The sequence below is a fragment of the Labrus bergylta genome, chromosome 21 (assembly GCF_963930695.1).
Source record: "Labrus bergylta chromosome 21, fLabBer1.1, whole genome shotgun sequence".
NCBI classification, from domain to species: Eukaryota; Metazoa; Chordata; class Actinopteri; order Labriformes; family Labridae; genus Labrus; species Labrus bergylta.
Window position 1 is genome coordinate 14,299,349 of NC_089215.1, and position 23,552 is coordinate 14,322,900.

General features: G+C 42.8%; 1 protein-coding gene across 1 annotated transcript; it reads left to right on the plus strand.

The window, feature by feature from the left end:
- The first annotated feature begins 486 nt into the window (after positions 1–486).
- LOC109988645 (ras-related protein Rab-37) lies at positions 487–22,423 on the plus strand. Its single transcript, XM_020640204.3, has 9 exons — positions 487–848; positions 12,083–12,193; positions 13,396–13,437; positions 13,607–13,673; positions 13,805–13,857; positions 14,085–14,150; positions 15,413–15,469; positions 16,342–16,418; positions 17,097–22,423. Exons 1-9 carry the CDS (start codon positions 693–695, stop codon positions 17,200–17,202), a joined length of 735 nt encoding a protein of 244 aa, XP_020495860.1. The 5' UTR covers positions 487–692; the 3' UTR covers positions 17,203–22,423.
- The last annotated feature ends 1,129 nt before the right edge of the window (positions 22,424–23,552 follow it).

The window sequence follows — 23,552 nt, forward strand, 5'->3', positions numbered from 1 at the left end:
GCGAGAAAGACCGAGACACACAAGTCCTTCCAGAGAGGGGCGTGGTCAGACACAGCTCATTTACATTTAAAGCTACAGACACAGAAACGGCCTGTTCTGAGCAGGGCTGAAATAGAGGGGTTTATAGACATGATCAAATACAGGATCAGAGTGGATTTAGAACAAGAAGCTTCACAGACATGATTTGGAGAGCTCTGAGACTTATTTACACTGGTTGAAGAGGAGGATATGTGACCTTTAAAGTTGTATGTGAACTCTCAGAGTTTTAGATCAATAACGTTTGTTAGATATCGAGCGGAGTTACAAAGCCTCATCCATTAATGTGTAGTGGGTTTGTTTTTCATCCCTACATCCCTTTCTACAAACTTCACATCTTCCCCTGTCTCTGATTGGCTGCTTAGTCTCATCCTCCAACGAGCAGCCCCTCCCTCTCTCTTCTTTGTGTTGTATTCAGAGTGAGCGATCACGACTCGCTTTGTAAACGTGAAGTGATGTAGTAGGCACACAAGACTGTGATTCACATGGAAGGAGGGGCCTGACTGAAGAGAGAGACACACAAACACGCACAGAGAGAGGCAGAGAGAGAGAGAGAGAGAGAGAAAGAGAGAGTCGTGGTGTGACAGCTTGTATTCTCGTCACACTCCTCCGGTGTTAAAGCGCGCAGAGAGGAGAGCAGAGGGAAGGACGACAGGATGGAGCGGATGGAGTCGATGGAGCCGATCACGGCGAACTACACCACGTCCTACCCGGAGATCCAGCCCGACAGCGGCTACCAATCCAGAGAGACCACCGAGGGCAAGGCGAAGACCCCTCCACCTCCCACATACGACGAGGAGTTAGTGCACAAGGTAGGATGATAGCTTTACAATTCTAGGAAAATTGTTGTTTTAGTGCCACGAATTTAAACTAAACAACTACTAAATTACCTCAAAAGTGTTGTTTTCTTCTTTTTCTGCATATTTTTATTTTTAATCATTTGTGGATTCACGTCCCGGATTGAGGTTTTGCGCTGTCCGTGGTGCTGATCCGCGCTTGGATGCGGTTTCATTTGGTCCGTTTCCAGGCTTGTTGCGTGTCTAATCTGGCCAAAAACACACGACTCTCTCTCTGATGAAGACTCAGCTGTTATTTTCTTACATGTTTGTACTGTTTTTTTTTTGTTTTGTTTTTTGCTGCTTTAGAGGAATTACGCTCTCTCTCTGTCTCTCTTTCTGTCAAAACGCCCTGAAGTCACTGAAACGTGTCCCAGATGTGAAGATGTCTGTCATCATCTCTCAAACATAAACACGTTTAAAATGCGTTTTTGAAATGAACTCTCTATAGACTTAGAGCTCAGCCTCGAATATATTGGCTTTTTGAACCACATGCATAGACAACCTGCTGCGTCGTGAACGGAAATGTTCGCATACTTTGCCTTTGTACGACGTGTGATAATGGAGGATTCCTCTAGAGGGAGCACCACGGGAATCAGGCTCATCGCATCTCGAAGCTTCAACTTCATTCTTCTTTCGCTTCGCTTGTGACTTTTTTCTTTGAGGTTTATTTGGGGCTTTTTATGCAGTTACATAGAGACAGGACAGTGGATAGAGTCAGAAATCAGAGAGAGAGACGTGGGGAATGACATGCAGGAAATGAGCCACAGGTCAGATTCTAACCCAGCCCGAATGCTAGAGAGGACCAGAGCCTTTGTACATGGGGCGTGTGAGCTAACCACTAGGCTACAGGTGCCCCTCGCTTGTGAGTTTTGAGCATGCAGAGCGCTCTGTTATCCAATTGGTCGACGTCACTGACTTTCCAGACCACATCGTTGGAGGAAGTAAAAAATCAAACATGCAAGACTTTGTGTCCGGAAGTCAGGGCCTTGATTGTTGTTCCCTGTGACTCGATAAAACGATCGATTTTTGGGGCCGATGAGGTCTGGACACCAGTCTGCCAGATCAAGCTCTAAACTTATGACGTGTAGTCCGACCTCGGAATTAGCCTCTGCCTGTTCTCCTCATTCTTTCCTAAGGATGTACTGATGAACATCTGTATTGCCCGATATCGGCCCCGTTGACAGACATCGGCCAATCAGCAAATAACGTGTTAGGCATCACAATCCGATGTTTATTTGCCGTGTGGCATCACTTAAACGCTGGAGAGCTGCTCATTCAGAGAAGAGGGGATTTTATTGGACAGAAGAAATCACCTGTTGGACAAACTGTGATTTGTTTTCATGGACAAATGGTTTATAAACAGTGTGGGAAACTTACTGCCAATTTCCACAAAACGCGCTTCGCCCTACCACACTGGGTCTGTTTCTGGGGTTTAAGCGCAGCCATGAGCAGCTGCACACGGGTTCACAAGATCACAGGAGAACTACAAACAACATGTTGCTTTGTCTTTCTGAGGATGATTTGTTGTTGTGATGAAAAATAAGATCAGGAGTCTGTATGTTGTGTTTTATTTTTAAATTGACTGGACGCTCTGTGCGTTTCCTTGTCTGACTTCCTGTCCGGGTCGTTCTATTCCGTCCAGCTTGACATGTGACTGCAGCGTATTACGTCGAAAATAGACTTGAATCGGTAGTGTAGTGGAGCTGCTGGCACGCTCCGGAGACGGGCCGCAGCGCTCGCTGTGGATACAGGACCATTGACTAGGGTGGCAGAGGATTGCACCGTAGTGCCCAGTGCTGACTGACCGCGGTGCCCATGGACTATGTGGACATTGGCAGTACACGGTCTCTAAAAAGGGTCATGACATATATAAGACATGTTCGTGTGACATTTCAACAGGAGGGACTACTCAGAACAATTTAAACACACAGAGTTGTTAATCAGCTTAATCGTTATTTTTAAACATTGGTATCGATATCGGCTCTGATTTCCCCAATCGATGCATCGTTATTTTGTTTTACTTGTATAGTCCTTTCAATTGACGAGGAAAGCTTTAAGTCAAACACAGGACATTCAACCAGGAGACTGCAAACCTATCCTTCGAGTAACCCTTAACCCCACCATGTAGGGTGTTAACACGACCTCAGTTTGTTTAGAAAAAGATTATGGTAAGATGAAAAGGACTTGGTGAAACGGCTCATCGCAAAGAGCGAGGGAGGCACACTTTCAGGCATCTTTACCAGCCAATCACAGCGCAGTGGGGCGGGATTAGGCTGAACCCTGTGGGGACAGAAATGATGCGTCCCGGTCAGGAGTGCTGACCTTTGACGTCGATGTGTATGGAACAAAGAGGAGAGAGAAACTCCCGTAGGCTGCAGTGAAATGTCGTATTGTGTGACAGAGACGTTCTGCAGGAAACAGCTGCGTCACATCAGTTGAGGTCACTGCAGTTTCTTTCATCTGGATTGTAGTTTATATTATTATTGGGTTTTTATTTCAGAATCAGGTCCTGCCTTTCCGTTGAGTCTAAGAAGAGGTGATGGTGATGTTTTATATGTGCACGCCTCAGGACTCACTCATTTTAAATCCCTCACTCATCTCTGTGGGTTGTATGAACGTGTTGGATGGTCTTCTTTGTCCAAATGCAGACTTAAACACCGCCGTATTCTTATCTACGAGTCTATTCAAGGTCTGCTTTCTTTGTACCTTCTGATCTATATCAGTGAGAACAGAAGAGGGACTCAGGATCTTTTCTTCCTGTCTGTTCCAAAAGTCAGAACTGAACCGTTTGCCAATTTAGTGCGGTTCGTTTGTGCAGGTGTGAAAGCTGTCAATCAAACCCTGGTGTGGACCAAACAACTGTACAGAGACCACTTGAAGAGGTGGGTGTCAGTCCACTTTAGTTTCGGACTCTAGTGAGTCTCCTTTGTAGTGAGAACATGGCCCGAACTCGATCCAACCTAACTGCAGGAAGTGAACACCGTGGCCCTTCTTTGTTCATCATAGCTGAACTGATGCGTTAAAGGTCACATATTCTACTCGTCTTCAACCAGTGTAAATAAGTCTCAGAGCTCCTCAAAACATGTGTGTGAAGTTTCTTCTTCTAAATCCACTCTGATCCTGTATTTGATCATGCCTATAAACCCCTCTATTTCAGCCCTGCTCAGAACAGGCTGTTTCTGTGTCTGTACCTTTAAATGTAAATGAGCTGTGTCTGACCACGCCCCCTCTCTGGAAGGGCTTGGGTGTCTCAGGCTTTCTCGCTCCATGTCCTATTGTTTACGGTGAGAAGGCAGACTCAGAGGGCAGAACAAACACCTAGCTGTGGGAGTGTCACCCACCTGGGGGAGGTGATGTCATGAAGGGAAAATCTCCAAATGGCCTGTTTGAGCACACATTTTCTGAAAAGTGGAGCAGGCAAAAGACAGAGAGGATGGACTTTTCTAATCATTGAGAGGTTTGTAGGCAGACTAGAGACGCATATTAGAGTTAGAGAAACACGGAGAAAAGGATTTTACAGAATATTTCGACCTTTAAAGACCACAGGCAGACCTGACGGATGTTCAGAAACAGTTTGGGTGGATGAGCAGGACCTGGTTCAGGAGGGTTAATGAGCTCCTTCTCCTGAACTGTCTTAATAAGCGTCTTCAGCGACTCCAGTACATCAACATATTATTTTCAAACTGTATCTTTTGTCTACGGTATTAAATGCAAACATTATGAAAACCAATGAGCAGAGCCGACATCACTCCGTGGAGTCATCTGTCCATTTAGAAACTGTAAAGTGTCTCTGGAGCAGCCACAGCCAATCAGGAACCGACTAGTCTTTGTTTACTTCAAGGAGTTTTATACAAATACATTTTGACCAATCCGAGAGCACTTACCTTTCACATCACACAATATGGTCCTCTTGTAAACGTCCCCGTGTGAACGCAGACCGAACTTAAGGTAATAATGCAACAATGGAACAAACTGGTCTATGATTCAGACCAGAGCTAACGATCTAGAGGTGTGAAAACGCCCTGAGTGTGTTGCTCCCTTTTCTTGGAAGTAGACTTAATGAGATCGCTGCTCTCATTGGACGATTTTAAATGACTCGGAGGAGGAAGACAAATCTGGCTGTCGATGTTCATCCTGATGTGTTTATGATTGTAGTCGACCATGACAAATATTTGCAGTGTTACTTGTCTTTTCATATGTCTCATATCATGTTCATTTGTCTTGCTGCTCATTTTATCCTCAACAAGTTTTTCTCTCCTGGGTAAAAAAAAAACCTTAAATAATAAAACAAAGATCCTGAGGAAAAACATTTCTGCTCCTCAGTCCTGAGTAGTGTGGGTTTTGAGAGTTTTCCCAAAGGCTGCTGGTCCGATGGGAGAGTCAGGAACAGTGTTTCTATAATGTGACCATTAAGACCAGCTGTCTTTAATTGACCTGGTGGCATGTGTGTGTGTATGTGCTTGGTGTGCGAGTGTGTGAGTGTGCGTGTGTGTGAGTGTGCGTGTGTGCGAGTGTGTGAGTGTGTGTGTGTGTGTGTGTGTGTGTGTGTGTGTGTGTGTGTGTGTGTGTGTGTGTATATGTGCTTGGTGTGCGAGTGTGTGAGTGTGAGTGTGCGTGTGTGTGTGTGTGTGTGTGTGTGTGTGTGTGTGTGTGTGTGTGTGTGTGTGTAGTGCATGAGACTGATTTGTTGAGGAGAGCAGCTGCTTTATGAACGTGCAGATTCTAACAACACGAGCTGATGTCCTCGCTTCTTCATTTGTACCGTGTTTACATTGTTTCTTTTCTCTTGTGAGGGGAGCATCTGTCCGTCTCTCTCTCTCTCTCTCTCTCTCTCTCTCTATCTCTCTCTCTCTCTCTTCCTCTCTCTTGCCCCTCAGGGATCAGGTTACATTACACAACATGAGAGTAGGACTCTCTGCGCTCTGCTTGGTCAGTGTTAGTGATTGTTAGTGATAAGACGTTGAGCTGTAATGACTCTCTGGTCTAAATCTCCTCCGCCTTCAGCTCCCCACTAGGCACTCCGACTCAACATTCATGCTTCTGATGTGACGTTCATTTTCAAACGACCACGAGGCTTCAGCTGTCTTTTACAGGTCTTTCAAGTAGGAATGTCAAACAATAACAATTTTAAATTTGAGTAATAGCTGAATTCATTTGTTAATCGTGATTTTTTTTTTCGTTAGCTTTGTTTGCCTTTATTTAGAGATAGGGCAGTAAACGGGGAGAGAGAGAGTGGGGAATGACATGCTGCAAAGTAGCCATAGGTCGGGCCGATGGCCAACCACCACGCCACCGGCATCCCTTTCCAAACTGTTTTTGTTCTGCTTTTATTTTGGGACGGAATTAAGTTAGTGGTACCTTACTTCCTGTTTGGATGCAAAACTGTTTTTTTTTTTTAAATCAGGAACATCCGGTAGATTGAAGGTTACAACATTAAAGCTCCAATCTGTAAGATGTGTAGTGAGTGAAATGATAAAGTGACCTTGTATGATCAGACATTAAGTAAACATGCTATGTTGAAGTGCTGGCTTCTCTGACAACAATGCAGCAGTCAGTATGTCCTCCTTCTAACTTTAGATTCTGGTCCTGAATGCTCTGGATTTGTTTGGACCAGAGAAGGTAGGCGGTTTTAAGTCACCCCCACATGGCTGTTTTGGACGCTCCTCTGTTTGCCAGATATGAGAGCAGTTATCAGGTCAAACCAACAGGTGTTGCAGTGATGGAAGCGGGCAAGAGAAGTGGTTCAGATAGAAGTGATTGTACCCGACCTAAAAAGCCTCTGCATGTTTCTAATAAGCTCCACGAGCAGAAACGTGCTCAAACTAGGATCAATATTGGAGATGCTTTTGAAAAATGGAGAGAGGTTAGAACGCAGAAAGGTTTACAGACCGATGCAGAGCTGGCTAAACACTGAAGCTTCAGTGTCCACCACATGGCAACCTGCGTGAACATGGACTCTAGAGAGGAGGGGGCGGGGGGAGACACCTCTCTACAATGTTTAGAATTTGGTCAGAGTACCAATTTCCAACACTAGGTGTCAGATCTACATATTGCTCCTCGCTACAAACGGTAAAAAGTGAAACTAGTCATTCATATTAGCAGAGGGGTCGTTGTTTTCCATCACTGAGACTACAGGAAAACATTGATGTGGCTATTGTGGGCCTAAAGGGACAAAAAAGCATGCAGTAAATGTGATTTATGTTTATTTTAAAGAATGGATTAAATATTTCAGCCATACGCACACTGAGAGCCTCTATTGTCAGTTTCACCTCGCCTTCTATTAATACGGTATAAAAGCATCATCCTCCTCTTCTGCACACCCTGTTTCTTCATCATGCTAACCTTTGCAGACAAAAACAAACTCACCCGTATCACAAATAATGCTTCCAAAACCATTAGTCTGCCCACCCATAAACCCAGGACCCCTCTCACCCACTCCTCTCTTTTCTGCCATGAGGTCGGAGATTCAGGACTCTGACCTGGACGAGGGCGCGCTTTAAAAAGAGCCCTGTCCCCTCGGCGTCTGAAGCTCTTAACAAGCTTCCACGCTGATTGTCGCTTTGGCTGCTTTGATTACTGTTACACAGTTTGAGTGTTTCTTCCTATGATTGAACCCCTGACCTTCCGGTTGAGAGACGGCCAACTATACCAACTGAGCCACAGGCCACCCTAAATAGAGCTCAACGGTGACCGTCGACTTTTTCGGCGTCTCTGGTTCCGGAAGTAAATTTCCCCTGTTAAAATCCTTCGTTAACATTTCACTAAATCCTTATATCAAGATATTGAAGCCTGTAACCATGACAACCAGCTACCCCAATACTCGTTACTATAGTACATTTGATTCAGCGCCAAAAGGGGGGGGGAACAGAGAAAAAGGAAAAGGTACAAGATTCGAGGAACTACACATCCCACAATCCATTGCGTATGATATTGTTTCTTCTTAAAATCTTCTTGTTATCTTTTTTATACTGTCAATATAAGTGTTGTACTATCTCGTAGTTTGTGTTTTTGTTTAATATATAGATTACATTCAACCTAGCATAACAAGGTTATTAGTACATTTTATGTTAGTTAACTAACTAGCTAGCGAAACTGTCCGTTCACATACGGTGCTGGGGGGGCAGGAAACATTGACATAGTAATAGCGAGCTCAACCAATCAGAGACGTCACTGTGACACTCTATGATGGTGGGTAGTGTAGTTCTTTGCCCTGATATCTTGGACAAATCATGTTTTAGGTGTCTTGTGTCTTCTACAGGAGCATAAACCATCGTTTCACACTGAGGTAGCTCGTGGTCAGTCTACCTGAGATGGTTATGACATTATGGCTTATAATCAAATCCACTATGGAGAAAATAAACAGGATTTTTACTTCCTGAACCTCACTGTTGAGCTCTATATGGACCTTAATCGCGTCCTAATTTACGGTAACAGTGATGCTCTAAACAGGTTCTCACTCTGACCTCGTCAAATACCTGGCAGCTTTGTCTGTGGCCTTTGCATTTGACTAAAGGAGAAAGAATAAATACATTATATGATGCCCTAAAGTAGCAGCATTGATTTGTAATGAATTTTTCAGCTCTCGCCCTTGTTAATATGTGGTCCTCGGCGCTCGTGGTGTTTGTTTTTTCCTCTAAACAATCTGCTTGAGGTCTGGAAGACAAATTTAATGAAACTCTCTATTTCCCCTCACACACACACACACGCACACACACACACACACACACACACACACACACACACACACACACACACATACACAGATACACACACACACACATACACAGATACACACACACACACATGCATATCACACCGTACGCATCATCCATCCGTGCTCAATTCCCGAACATCTTCCACTAATTGCCTCCGATCTCCAGTGAGGCTTCTTGAGAAAAACTCAACCTCTGTTACCACGGAAACAGCATCATACCCTTTCCCACCACAACATCCTCTCGGTCACATGTACATGAGCATGTGTAGCTCTAAATCTGACCACGCACACACACGCATGCACTAACACAAACGCACGCACACACACACACACACACACACACACACACACACACACACACAAACACACACACACTAATGCAGGCATTAAGTCCACACTCTCCGTGATGTTAGTAAACAGGAAACAGATGTCATGCAGTCACCAGCGGATCAAGTGAAATAATGATTCTGCTTCTGGTCTTGATGATGCACCGTGTACGAGTTAAAGGGCGGTTCTGTTATTTAAAAAAAAAATGTTTTATTCCTACACATTTACTCAGAATCTAAAATTACACCTAAAGATATGAACTCATCTTCCTCTTTTATCGCTTTCTCATCAATCTCTATCATTTACTTTTCTTTTATTGTGAAACACATTGAGACAGTTTTATCATAGTTTAAGGTGAGATGATTATTTTGAAGCCACTTTGACACTCCAGACATTTCTTTTGAGAGGATCTCTGCTGCCATCTTAGCGGTCTTTGCAGACACATATATAACTGTGTTGTCTGCATACATTTGACTCTTTTGTCTGGTAAATCATTTATATATAAACCAAAAAGTAAGGGCCCTAAAATGGAACCTAGTGGAATTCCCATTATGCAAGTTTGAACAGATGACTGAGTGGAATGTGAATGAATGGGATGAGTTAACACTTATGGACTCTATACACAGCAGCCTCTACCATCAGGTTGTGAATGTGTAGGTGTGACCTGCTGTGTAAAAGCACTATGAGTAGTCAGAAGACTAGAAAAAAACGACACAAGCTCAAGTCCATTTATCATTTATACTGCAGCCAGTCAGCAGTGGGAGCTCCAATCACTTTGGAGTGGCTTCACTTTGTGGGAGCTGTCATGTCGTCCATCTTTTGTTTGCACAGCCTGTGGTTTAGAGTCTGGTGGCTTTGAAGGGAGTGATGAAGCAGCTTAAAAGTCCACTCTGTTTTAACACCACCTCACCGTCTCTTTGTGTTCATCAGCTTTCGTCGCTTTACTTCAACTGCGCATGCAAACAGTTAAGAGGATAGTTTCTAATATTAATGTCTGACTACATTCTTCATTCTGTTCCAGTGTTTTACATCCTTTGTCTCACAATCCTTCAACATGTCATCACTTTACCTTTTCATTATACAGGCAAAATATCCGACTCTCCTTTCCCCCAACTGCTGCACTGATTTTTCTTTCAAAAGAGAGAATAACCAGATGAACAACTACAAAATGAATGAGTACATTTGGTATGAAAATTCAGCTTATGCAGACGCAGTTTCCATATTTTATAGCGACGCATTTCTGAGAGTTTTTAAAATCCTTCCACCAACTGAGATCAAAGCAAGGCTGTAAAATGTCTGAAGCTCCTCAGCTCTAATCCTTTCCCGCCCTCTCCGCTCTTCTTCCTCTTTAAGCTTTTATCATTCAGTATTTCAACAAAACTGAGCAACAGTTGCAGCACTGCTTGGGTTATCCCATGAATACATTAGCCTGACTTCTCTTTGACTCCTTGTTTTGTCTCTGTCTCAACTTTGCATGGACGTTTATGTGTTATTTCCATTCCAGTAAGTTGTGTATCTCAGGGTTCACGAGTGAGGGTAGGATGGATGTAATGTGGGCGCTGTATAGGACGAAGGTGAAGAAGGACGTAAGCCTGAAGGCAAAGCTCTCAATTTACAGATCGATCTTCGTTCCAACCCTCACCTGTGGTCATGAATTTTGGGTAGTGACACCAGCCTTAGAGATAGGGTGAGGAGCTCAGACATTTGGGGTAGCTCTGAGTACTGCTTCGCATTGAAAGGAGCCAGTTGAGGTGGTTCGAGCATCTGACTAGGATGCCTCCTGGACGCCTCCCTTTGGAGGTTTTCCAGGCACGCCCAACTGGTAGGAGACCCGGGGTGGACCCAGAGTTCGCTGGATGCATTACATATCCTATCATATCATATCCATATAGGCCATGGAAACGCCTCGGAATCAGGAGGGGCTGGAAAACATTGCTGAGGAGAGGGAAGTTTGGGTTGACTTATTGTGCTTTCTGCTGTCGCAGCCCGACCTCGGATAAGCGGAAGAAAATGGATGGATGGATGAATGTCTCAAGACGTGCAATCTCGGAACTAATTGAATAAAGGTTGAGAAAAATATAGCCTCGGGGGGGGACAATTAACCTTTCAGGCATGCTCATCGAATGGAAAGCCATAAATTGATTACAATTTGTCTGATTCCTGATGCTGATGTAGTGCGCATCTTGCAACCCTTAACAAATCTATTTGTTGTTTACATTTTATACTGCAGCTCTCCATTAGTTGCACTAACAAAGACCAGGCCAAGAAAGATATGGATCTATAACAGTTTATTGTAATGTGCATGGCAGAGATCGAAATGAGGAGTGAGGTTGGATGATGAGAATATTATGAGGGCCGAAAGATGAAGATGATGAAGAGACCAGGGTAAGGGTCAAGGGGTGAATAGATGGAGGGATGAGGGTAAGAGAGAGGTTGGACCACAGACTGTAAATATGAATGTTTGAAGCTTGAGTGACGTCACCCATCTGTTCCTGTAGCGGGCGCTGTAGTCCTATTGATGGCGGTCTCCATGCTGGAAATGTTGTCTCTGCCTAACTTTCAGTCAACCTAACGACAGGCTGAGAGCTGGAGCTGAGGCGGGTTTTAAGCCTCCTGACAAACCGTTACACCGCGCCCACCTGTCAATCAGGTCAGCTACACACCTTATTGTGAATAACTCATCAAATCAAAACTGAGTCATCAAAATGTCTTCAGGCTGAATATGGTTTTCCCATAAACTTATTTTTAAGACAACTTTTGAACAACACCGGTCCGCACAGCAGAATGAAACAACTCTTTCTTTCACAGTCGGATCAGTGTATGTGTGTATGTGTGTGTGTGTGTGTGTGTGTGTGTGTGTGTGGAGGTGTTGCAGACCTCAGTGTGACTTTTTTAAAAGACAAATGTCCCCGGTGACTAACTCGGACGCCTGTGAGAGCTGCCTTTTATTCATTTCACGGTCTTGAAGGTTACCTCCTGCAGCCTATGAGTCACTCGGGAACAGTCGCTCTCTGCCAGATTCTTATAAAAGATCATTTTATTTGTTCCGCCGTGACGCAGACACTGACTCACATCCAAGTATAAATAACGAGTGTGAGAATGCAGCTGGAAAAGTGTGATATACTTTTTATTAACGCTGTTGTTTTTTCTTGTCTTCTTCCTGCAGACGATCCTGGTCGGGGACAGTGGCGTGGGGAAGACGTCTCTGTTGGTGCAGTTCGATCAGGGAAAGTTCATCCCCGGATCCTTCTCTGCTACCGTGGGCATCGGATTCACGGTGGGTGTGCACATAGATCATTTATCGTTTACACACAGAACCAGGAGGTTACTGGTCTGAATCCCCGTCTGACAGCAGCATCTGTGTGGAGTTTACATGTTCTCCCCGTGCATCAGGGGTTCTCTCTGGTTACTCCTTCAGAAACTTTTTTAGGAGTTTTTTGCAGGTGTGAACAAGGCTAATGAGAACCTGTTCAAAGAGGCTCCTCCACACTCCTAGCATCTCACTCTGCAGGAGTGTTGTAAAGGTCACATGTTACCAGTGGGCCAGTTGAGAGGCCAGCCTTAGTATAATGATGATGATCTTCTCATTTTATGAGCGGAGTGTGGGCTTTCTCGCTCCATGTCCTATTATTGACGGTGAGAAGGCAGACTCAGAGGGCAGAACAAACACCTAGCTGTGGGAGTGTCACCTACCTGGGGGAGGGGTTACTGCCCTTTGTGATGTCATGAAGGGAAAATCTCCAAACGGCCTCTTTGAGCACACATTTTCTGAAAAGTGGAGCAGACAAAAGACGGAGAGTATGAACTCATCATTGGGGGGTTTGAAGACAGACTAGAGACACATATTAGTGTTAGAAAAACATGGTGAATAGATGTTTATATAACATATGGTCCTTTAATGAGTTGTTGAATCCTAAAGGAAGAATATGCAACTTTTTGATCCAGTGGATGAGCACCAGCATGAAACCAAAACAACTTGCGCTGCATTGTTGTGTTAGCATGCTAATGCTAGCGATCTTTATTTAGCTCGTATCTTCACACTGCATGTAAATTTACACGAAATGACCGTGATCTAAAAACACTTACGTGACATTCAAATAAGCAGTGAGTACAGTATGTTATTCTTCTTTTCTCTAGTCCCTCAATTAAACAACTTTTAGACGCAAGGGGACGACCCGGCCGGCCGTCCCGTCCATGTAAACACGCTGTAGATACGGCTCGGAAAAGATCCCAGACAGCGGGACTCGGGTGTCACACTCATAACAGTCATGGCTCACAGAGGTATTTTCAGAGGATACTTAATTTCTGCTACATTTAAGTGTGAAAAATCACATATTTTCTTCCTTTAAGATGAAAACTTTCAGAGATCTTGAGTGGAGGCAGAAATCTCAAAACCTGGCAGAACAAAGAGAAACACGGCTTCTGTAATTGTATGTAACTGTTCCCTCATTATTTAAAACCTGTTTCTGTTTCTCTCAGAATAAAGTGGTGACTGTAGACGGAGTGAAGGTCAAACTACAGGTCAGTAAATAAATCAGTCCCAGTGAAAACTTGACGTGCTTTCACAATGAAAGTCTATTTTTAGAGCTTCCTCTCTGTGTGTGTTTTGTAACTGAAAATTAGACGAGGCCAAGTGGAACCAGGCCAAGTCACCAAGCATGGCTTCTTTTTTTATATCTTTCTGTTTCAGATTTGGGACACAGCAGGACAGGAGAGATTCAGGAGCGTGACACATGCATATTACAGAGACGCACACGGTACTTACACCAGAAACAATCGTCTGTTTCTCAGCCTTTTTATTTTCTCACAGCATAAAAAGTAGAACTGTGCAGCTTTATATATATATACATACTACATGTTTATCTGACTGTTTTCTTTCTCTCCAAAGCTCTGCTCCTCCTGTACGACATCACCAGCAAAACCTCCTATGACAACATCAGGGTGAGTCTTCTGCACAGAAGGAAAATCAACCTGTAACAAAACAAATAAAGCCAAAGAGAGCATGCAAATGTCTCTGCAGATCAACTCTTAATAACATAAATGTAAAATAACATCCTCATAATTGTTCTCTCTCTTTCGGTGTGTGTTTTTGTGTGTGTGTGTGTGTGTGTGTGTGTGTGTGTGTGTGTGTGTGTGTGTGTGTGTGTGTGTGTGTGTTCTTCTTACAGGCATGGCTAACAGAGATCCATGAGTATGCACAAAGCGATGTAGTCATCATGTTGCTCGGCAATAAGGTGAGAGGAGACACTCTGAGAGGCTCAGCAAGAAAGAGAGAGAGTTCAGAAGACAGAGATGGATGTGACCTGTGATGGGAAACTGTGGCTTCTTTCGACAGAATAGATATAAGAATCATGTTTTATATACAATTAGATTCATGTAGTACACAACGATACAGAGAGAAACCAATGGCAGGACTCAGTTTGTGTTTTAAAGTGTTAAAGATCTCCAGGCTGAGGAAGTGTACAATCATGCCAAAACAAATTAAGGTTATACATTTCTCAGCTGGGCATGAGCAGACACATTCCTCAAAGCAGTCACTGCTGAATGTTCCTCGAGTTGGATCTGAACTTGGTTAGCTTTTTTTATTATTCTGCACCTGACTCTATGAAGGAGATACAACATCGCCTTTAAAGGAAGAATGTGCAACATGACTGTCTACAATGAGTGAGAAGCTTGAGTCCTGCTGGCTGTGTTGTTGTGAGAGCCGTGTTTACATGGACGGGACGGCCGGCTCCTCCCCTTGTGTATAAAAGCTGTTTTAGTCAAGGACTGGAGAGAAGAAGAACGTACTCACTGATTATTTGGATGTTAGTAAGAGTTTTTAGATCAAAGTCATTCTGTGTCAGTTTACATGCAATGTAAAGCTACGAGCTAACTAAAGAGCGCTAACATTAGCATGCTAACACAACAATGTAGGACACAGGTGATTGCAGCTCGAGGCAAGGACGAGTATGTCCGCCACTTGCGCTCGACTCCTCTGTGCGAACGGGAGTATAGGGGGGTTGGAGGTGTGTCGCTGGAGGAGAGAGGAGGCGTCGCCTATCAGCAGTTTGTCTTGGTGTCATGCTGATGCTCAAGGGCGACATCTACTGGATCAAAAAGTTGCACATTCTTCCTATAAGAGCAATGAACTTATACGCTTTGGACAGTTTAGATACCGGATTTTAAACCGGGACACTTACTTTACTGTGTCTTTATTGTGAGGGAACAACAACACTGCGTTTCGCCTGTAGCTTCCTCCGGTGTGCTCAGCGTTTTTTATTTATTGTTTTTATTTTTATTATATTCTTTGAGGTCACTCACTTCGTTTGTTTCTGTGTTTGTCTGTTTTTTATTTTTCCCTGTTTGGCATTGTGATTTATTTATGTTGACATGTTTTCTCCCCATCGTTTCATTTGATAACATAGCAAATACGCTCTTTATAAATGATTGTTTAACAGTGCTTATAATTAAGTTTTACTAGCTTACTTACTTTTCTTTCTTTTCTTCTCTGCAGGCAGACATGAGCAGTGAGAGAGCGATCAGGAGAGATGAAGGAGAAAGGCTGGCCCGGGTGAGTCTTTTTTTGTTCATTAATAAAATTAAATAAAATTAATAACATTTCCAATACACAAGCGACAAAAAAAACAAATCTCTGCATACTTCTATAAAGGCTCCCTTTATAATAAGAATGTTCAAAAAGGATTTAGGATGAAGGAAAAAACATGCATCTAGTCTTAGACCTTTTTTCTCAACTTCATCCTTAAAGGAGCAATATGTAACTCTGACACCTAGTGTTTAAAATTAGTACTGCAGTCCAAATTCTAAACATTGGAGTAAGCTTTCTCCCCCCGCCCCCTCCTCTCTAGAGTCGATGCTCACGCAGGTTGCCATGTCATGGACTCTGAAGCTTCAGTGTTTAGCCAGCTCTGCCTCGGTCTGTGAACCTTTCTGCGTTCTAACCTCTCTCCATTTTTCAAAAGCATCTCCAATATTGATCCTAGTTTGAGCACGTTTCTGCTCGTGGAGCTTATTAGAAACATGCAGAGGCTTTTTAGGTCGGGTACAATCACTTCTATCTGAACCAGTTCTCTCGCCTGCTTCCATCGCTGCAACACCTGTTGGTTTGACCTGATAACTGGTCTCATATCTGGCAAACTGAGGGGCGTCTAAAACGGCCATGTTTGGGTGCCTTAAAACCGCCTACTTTCTCTGGTCCAAACAAATCCAGAGCATTCAGGAGCAGAATCTAAAGTTAGAAGGAGGACATACTGGCTGCTGCATTGTTGTCAGAGAAGCCAGAACTTCAACATAGCATGTTTCCTTAATGTCTGATCATATAGTAAGGTCACTTTATTATTATAGTCACTACATATTGGACCTTTAACTGACTTCATGATCCTTCCTCTGATCCTCACTGATTTTCTTTCTTCTTCACGTCTGCAGGAGTATTCAGTCCCCTTCATGGAGACGAGCGCAAAGACAGGAGTCAACGTAGATCTGGCCTTCACTGCTGTGTCCAAGTACGCAAATTTATTCCATTCAAATCAAACTGTTTGCTTTTTGTTAACCAAATGACGATACAACTCCTGAGGGGGTTTCTTAAACGGCCTTACTGTATATATTCACCAAAAAGATGTTAGCTGCAACACTGATGCAAAAAGAGAAGGAAGTTAATGAGACGACCATCCTTAATTTGTCACTGCCACTGTCAGATATTTGTCGCAGGCTATCTTTGGTTGTATGACCGTGAGATTGGTCATCTTTGATCCTCTTTCACAGAGCGACGAAGGACCGCCGTCTTGGAGTCACAACCACATATATGACCACGATTGATCATGTTTCGTCTGTGATGGCCCAAAGTCGTACTGTCTGTACCCGACTTAATGCAGAATATAATGCAAAAAGAGGCACAAGTGACCTTTTCTTAAAACTGCTAATCATTCCACTCCTTAATCTCCTTGTAGTTTTTTTTTTCTGTTTTAATTGTAAAAATCGACGTGTTCAGAGATCATCACTTTGGTCCTTCTCAGTAAAACCTTTGGTCATGAAGCTTACACAGCAGGCTTCACAGATGGTCGAGTAAAACTGCTCCACAGTCATTATTCACTCCGCCACATTATGGATTTCATTTCAGGGTTTTGAAAAGAGGTTCTGAAGTGTTTTCATAAACTGTGTGACGTCTGCTTCTGTCCCTTCAGGGAGCTGAAGCATCGATCCGTCCAGATTCCCAATGAGCCCAAGTTCCAGATCCACGAATACATCGAAGCACAGAAGGAGAAGTCCAGCTGCTGCAGCTACTTCTAAAGCTCGCCGCTGAGTCCTCGTCCTCCTCCCACCGCTCAGACTGTCAGAGACACGCCGGGAGCTGCTGAGTGGGAGGAAGTCAGATTAAATCATCGCTTGCTCCCAAAATATGAAGCTGCCGTTTCATTCAAGACTGCAGGCCGAAAGTAGATCAATGAGCGAGAGGAGAAACCAAGATATAGACTCTGACACCCCCATGCCTCTCTGCCACAAATGAGCAACTGAATATAATTTCAGTTAGTTCTATATTATATTAAGAGTTTAATGCGAAAGATATCCTCATCCTATTTGCTTTCTTTTTCAGAGTTAGATCAGAAGATGCTCTCATGCAGATCTTTAAGATACCTCGGCACTTTTTATATCACAGACAAAGCCATACATTTAAATCAAACACTCGGTATCTTCCTGAGTAATACAAAAGATTTGTGCCATTTCAGATATTTTTTGCTTTTTAAAGATTTATTTTTGGGCTTCTTTTATGTTTTTATGTGAGAGACAGGACATGGGATTGAGCTGGAAATCAGGGCAATGAAGAGAAGGGTTGAAGGTTGAATGAGTCAAACTTGTCAATAGAAAGATGCCGGTCAGCTCCGCCCCTTTCAGGAGAGACTGGGCAGAGTGCAAGGACAGAAGCTCCTAGTCCTCCAGGCCAGACCCTCAATATCCAGCTTGGTACAACCAAACTCATACCAACAAAGTCTGCAGGAACCTGGGTGTCATGATTGATGACCAGCTGACATTTAAGGTTCAAGTGGCCTTGATTATCCGATCATGTCGGTTAGCCCTGTACAACATCAGACCTTACGTGTCAGAACATGCTACACAGCTCCTGGTACAGGCTCTTGTGATATCACACATTTACTATTGCAACTCTCTACTGGCAGGTCTTCCTACATGCACTATCAAACCCCTGCAGATGATACAAAATGCAGCAGCATTAAGTGGCTTGCTAGCAGTAAATTATACTGTGCTGTAATTTATCAATATAGCGCACATTTACCCCAATGTTGTTATTTAGCTCAGTTTCTTGAAATTAGCTAAGTTTCATAGAGCATACGGTGTCATCGGCATAGCTGGATACTCTAGCTCCCGTGTCTGAACTCTGCCTGTCTCTCCCTAAAGGGTCCATGATAACCAGCATCTCCTGAGGTTAATAGACTTACCATTGACAAGTACCTCATACAGCCCCAAAAATACAAAACTATCCCTTTAAAGGTCACATATTCTCCTACTTTTCAACCAGTTTAAATACATCTCAGCTCCCCAAATCATGTCTGCGAAAATTCTTCTTCTAAATCCACTCTGATCCTGTATTTGATCATGCCTATAAACCCCTCTATTTCAGCCCTGCTCAGAACAGGCTGTTTCTGTGTCTGTAGCTTTAAATGTAAATGAGCTGTGTCTGACCACGCCCCCTCTCTGGAAGGGCTTGGGTGTCTCGGGCTTTCTCGCTCCATGTCCTATTGTTTAAGGTGAGAAGGCAGACTCAGAGGGCAGAACAAACACCTAGCTGTGGGAGGGTCACCCACCTGGGAGAGGGGTTACTGCCCTTTGTGATGTCATGAAGGGAACATCTCCAAATGGCCTGTTTGAGCACACATTTTCTGAAAAGTGGAGCAGGAAAAAGACGGAGAGGATGGACTTTTCTCATCATTTGGGGGGTTTTAAGACAGACTAGGGACACATATTAGTGTTTGAACAACATGGAGAAGTGATTCCATAATATGTGACCTTTAAGCATACTAAACTAAACCAACCACATCCCGACTGAAGCATAAAACTGATATTGATTTTGATTTTCTCATCAAACAAAGTTGATGGTTGTATTTCCCCAAAATGTTTCAGATAATTTGTTCTTGGCAGAATTATATACTTTTTGTTTTAATTCTTTGTACACATATTTTTCAAAGTGTAGTTTGCCTTTTATAAATCTCCGCTGATGGAAGTACAATGGACGTTACAGACACCCCCGTTTTGCCAAAAGGAAGGATATTCTAAACCTTCATCCACCCACACCGCTCTGACAGAAGCCAGAAGAAATGACAGATTATAGGCAGATTTACTGTTACAGTTTGGAACCACTTTGAAAAACCAACATGGCTGCAATGTTGTGTACTGTGCATCTTACCAACAGCTCCAGGCAAAGGCCACACACTGTGTGCAATTCAAAGCCAAGAGCATGGACAAATGCTTTGTCTGTCTGTGACTGTCCGACGGGTTATCAATTCTATAAATGTTGTGGATAAGAGACAGGCAGCTGCTGTTGAACGCTTGCTGATTCAGGAGAAGCTCAGGGACACAGCTGGGGAAAACGTGCTCTGAGCGCCTCAAAGACGACTGTGAGACAACAATATTTCTGAAAATACGAAGGAACCTTAAAATATGTCCATGAAAAAAAATGCTGTGATCACTTAAAAGGTGTCTGTGGCGATCTATTCCTTCTACAAACTCCTGAAAAACAGCTGCTTGGTTAGTGGTCCTGTGCTTTTTTAAATATGACGATCCAGGTTCCCCTCAAGCTTCAGTTTATCAGGCACATGGGTTACTGGGTCATGTTAGCAATAAGAAACAGGTAAATTACAGAAAGTGCTTCTACACTTGCACAAAAATATGCAGATATTCAACAAACTCATCGGAACGAGGAAAACTAGACCTACACTTTTAGCGCTTCCACACTTGCACAAAACTTCTGAAAGTTTTCTGAGTGAGCTGCGTGTTTGAACGCATACACACTATATTATCGTCAGATACTGTCCGCCAAAATTTCAAGTAAACACTCGACCTCTGCATCGGACCAATATGTACCCTTTGCCACCATTGTTTCAAATGACTGTCGTGAGGATCGGTTGCATCAATAACACACCATGTCCACATAAATTATATAGAAGTCAACTTCTTATTAATAAACACTTGTGATTGGTTTCACAGAGATATTGAACCCAGGCTGATTTCAAAAGCACAAAGTGTTTTAAAGGAAAGCATTTGAGGCGTGAGGAGAACCTAAAGTGTTGTATTTTAAATAGTTGGGCCACCAGCCAAGCCGCTGAGTTTGTTAGTTTGGGGTGAGAGCTGCTGGATTTTTGGTTGTGTTAACAATGTCGTCTTTCATCTGGGAATCAGGCGAGCTGTATTTGTGACAGATTTTTGTACATTGTTAATCGAAACGATGGCTGCAATATTTTACTCATCCCGAAAAATCTTTATCTTGCTTCTGTGGCCAAATAACGGACTTTACAGCTCAGTTGCATGTTTGCTGGTTTGCATGAACCAAATCTGTGCTCAGTGCCTCCGGAACGTTTGAAACTATGTTTATATTTGTATGAATATCGACTCACAGTGATGAACATATTTAAGATTATTCTCTTCAGATTTTAACACAGTGCTCAGGGTGAAATTTTGGTTTGAAAAATTAGATGAAGTGTTCCCACATCTTTACACTGAAGCTGCATTTATTTATTTATGAAGACTTTTTGTCCACTTGGGGGCAGCAGAGGAAGATTTAAATATTACATTGACATATTATTTCCTCTAGAGAGTTTTTTTGGGAAACCACTGCATTTAAAGTTTCACTATGGATAACATCAAGTTGGGGTTGAGTTTCTGGCCACCCATCGTAGGTCCTTTAAGCTCTGCTTTGGTCACTACCCACTGCTGAGAGATTATCAGTCACTTAAATACATAGACTGTTAAATACAAACATTTTTACCAGCTGGTTGCTTTATTTTTTACCTTTGGACAATGAACAGGGGGGTCAAGATGGCCGTCTTTGCTGGCTAACATTGAGTCATTTCTCATCTGGTTAAACTTGCAAAACTTCAACCTCAAATGTAGTTTATTGTCCTAACCTTTGACCCCAAGATTGAACCTACAGAGGAGCTCATGCCTGATTCGAACTTCTAACAATTACTATTTTGTGTGTGTTTTTGGTCTATTCACTGAATTTGTTGCCAAGAAGAACAAATTAGACAATACAGGCAACTTATTTTATTTCTAGTGAATTTAATGTATTTGCAACATCTTGAATTGTCACTGATTTTGACTGAGGAATCCATCTTTGTAAAGTTAAGAGTTTATAAGCAAAAATCCATTCATCAATTTTTTCCCCGAGTACCCGAGGTTGAGTCAACCCAGACGTCCCTCTCCCCAGCAACGTTTTCCAGCTCCTTCTAGGGGATTCTTAGGCGGGATATATAATCCCTCCAGCGAACTCTGGGTCTACCCTGGGGTCTCCTCCCAGTTGGACGTCCCCAGAGGCCCTCCAGATCAAGGCGTCCAGAAGGCTTCCTAATCAGATGCCTGAACCATTTCAACTGGCACCTTTCAATGCAAAGGAGTAGCAGCTCTACTCCGAGCTCCTCTGAAATGTCTGAGCTCCTCCCCTATCGCTAAGGCTGAGCCCAGACACCCTCTGGAAGAAACTAGATTCAGCCGCTTGTATCTGGGATCTTATTCTTTTGGTCACTACCCAAAGCTCCTGACTACAGGTGAGGGCTGGGACAAAGAGCGACCTCTAAAGCTCAGCTCTCAGCTTCCTCTTCACCACAACGGTTAGGCACAACGTCTGCATAAATGCCAACGCTGAGCTAATCCGCCCGTGATATTGCTGAAGTAGGTCTATTGTTTTACATCAAATAGTGAACTTTTTTGTAATTTAACGGAGTGGTTTTGGTTCCTTTCTCTAACCAGACTGAACAACTTATTTAGGTTCAGGAAAAGATAGAATTTGTCTAAAAAAAAAAGACATCACCCAGGTTAGCACATCAGCATCCTAAAAAAATCCACCTCACGCGAATTCTGTTCTTCATTTTTTAAAGGTGTCATAATCCAAAAACTACATTAAAGAAGCAACAAAAATGTGCTTGTAATTCTTCTAATACCTTTTTATACATTGCACAAATGTATTTGAACTATTATTAAAATAAAATAAAGATGAGTGCAGCTTTATGAAAACAATGATGTCAGATTATCAGCTCTTATAACAGGTTTTACAGGTGGAGAAACCTGCTGAACAACAGTATGCAAATATGTCATAATGTTCCTTTTATATTTGGATGCTTTTACTGAATTTAAAGAGTCCAGTTATGCAGTTTATAATCTAAATATATTCAGACTGTGGCCATTATAAACTGTATATTTATAAAAGGGTGTTTGTTGTTTACGCTGCAAAAAGTTGTCTTTGATGTGTTGTATGCTGCATAAAAATAAAGTATTTTTAACCAAGCATCGTTTATATGGAACAGTGTTCCCCCATGCAGTCACAGGTGGTTAACTGCAGCCACAAGGGCGCGCGCGTGTGTTTGAGTGTGGGTTTGTTTGAAAGAGAGAGAGAGGGGGGGGGGGGTGGTTAACATAATCAAATAACCACAAAACAAATGACAACAAAATGCAGTTACTATCTTTATGTTGTCTTTAAGTGATTTCAGGCACGAAACGGAAGTCAAAACACGTGCCGCTATCAAAATTAAAAACACGGTGAAGCTAGTCAAACTTACAGGACAAGACACACGCTTCCTTTCTGCAGGTGTGGCTTTCAAAATAAAAGCTCAAGAATTAAAAAACTTTTTGAATAGGCGTAGGCAAGACAAAAGAAACTATTAAACCGCTCATACACGACTGAAAGAATGAATGCTATTGGTGAAATATGTTTTTCTTGACATTTTGAGTCCTTTACAAAAGCATGAGTTTTCGTATTTATCCTGCACGGTGACAGTCCTGCAAGAAAACAACAACACACATTTTACTGAAAACATGAGTGGGACACAAACTTATAGCTATAAAGTCTCTGTGCAGCACACCCGTTTGACGCTCTGTATTAAAACTACATTCATTTGCGTTTTCTCTATTAAATAAAAAATACATTCAAATTATATAGTTTGTCATACTTTATTAATCCCTGAGGGGGGAATTCTGGTTTACACTGTTATTTAAAGACATGCTTCTCACACACATGGGCCCAAGTGTGTGAGAAGCATGTTTATTTATGAATAAATGGTATGAAAATATGGTTTCTGACAGCCATGGTATAATAAAATTTATGGATGTTCTCTTCTGTAATTTAAAGGGGACACCTAGAGCAAAACTCTTGAGCAGGTCTGCCATTTTTATTCTCTCTACAGAGGCGTGATGTCTACCGAGAAAACTCCGGGGGGGCTCATTGCATTTAAAGAGATACACACACCAAAACGGAGCGTTCTGAGAGAGCTGGTTTATACAGGGTCACAAACCTCCTCTGGTGCTTGATTCATGTTATATTTTGACCAAAGCACAGTATAGAAGCTTCGTCCAATACTAAAGCTGCCGATGTGTTTTGACTCCCAGGAGTGACCTGGCTGATGCGCTGTACTGTTGTA

Excerpts from the sequence above, each read along its gene's own strand:
- LOC109988645 (XM_020640204.3), top strand. The coding sequence starts at position 693 with ATGGAGCGGATGGAGTCGATGGAGCCGATCACGGCGAACTACACCACG. Across the intron at positions 13,674-13,804 it reads ATATTACAGAGACGCACACG|CTCTGCTCCTCCTGTACGAC; the intron begins GTACTTACACCA and ends TTCTCTCCAAAG. Across the intron at positions 13,858-14,084 it reads CCTCCTATGACAACATCAGG|GCATGGCTAACAGAGATCCA; the intron begins GTGAGTCTTCTG and ends TTCTTCTTACAG.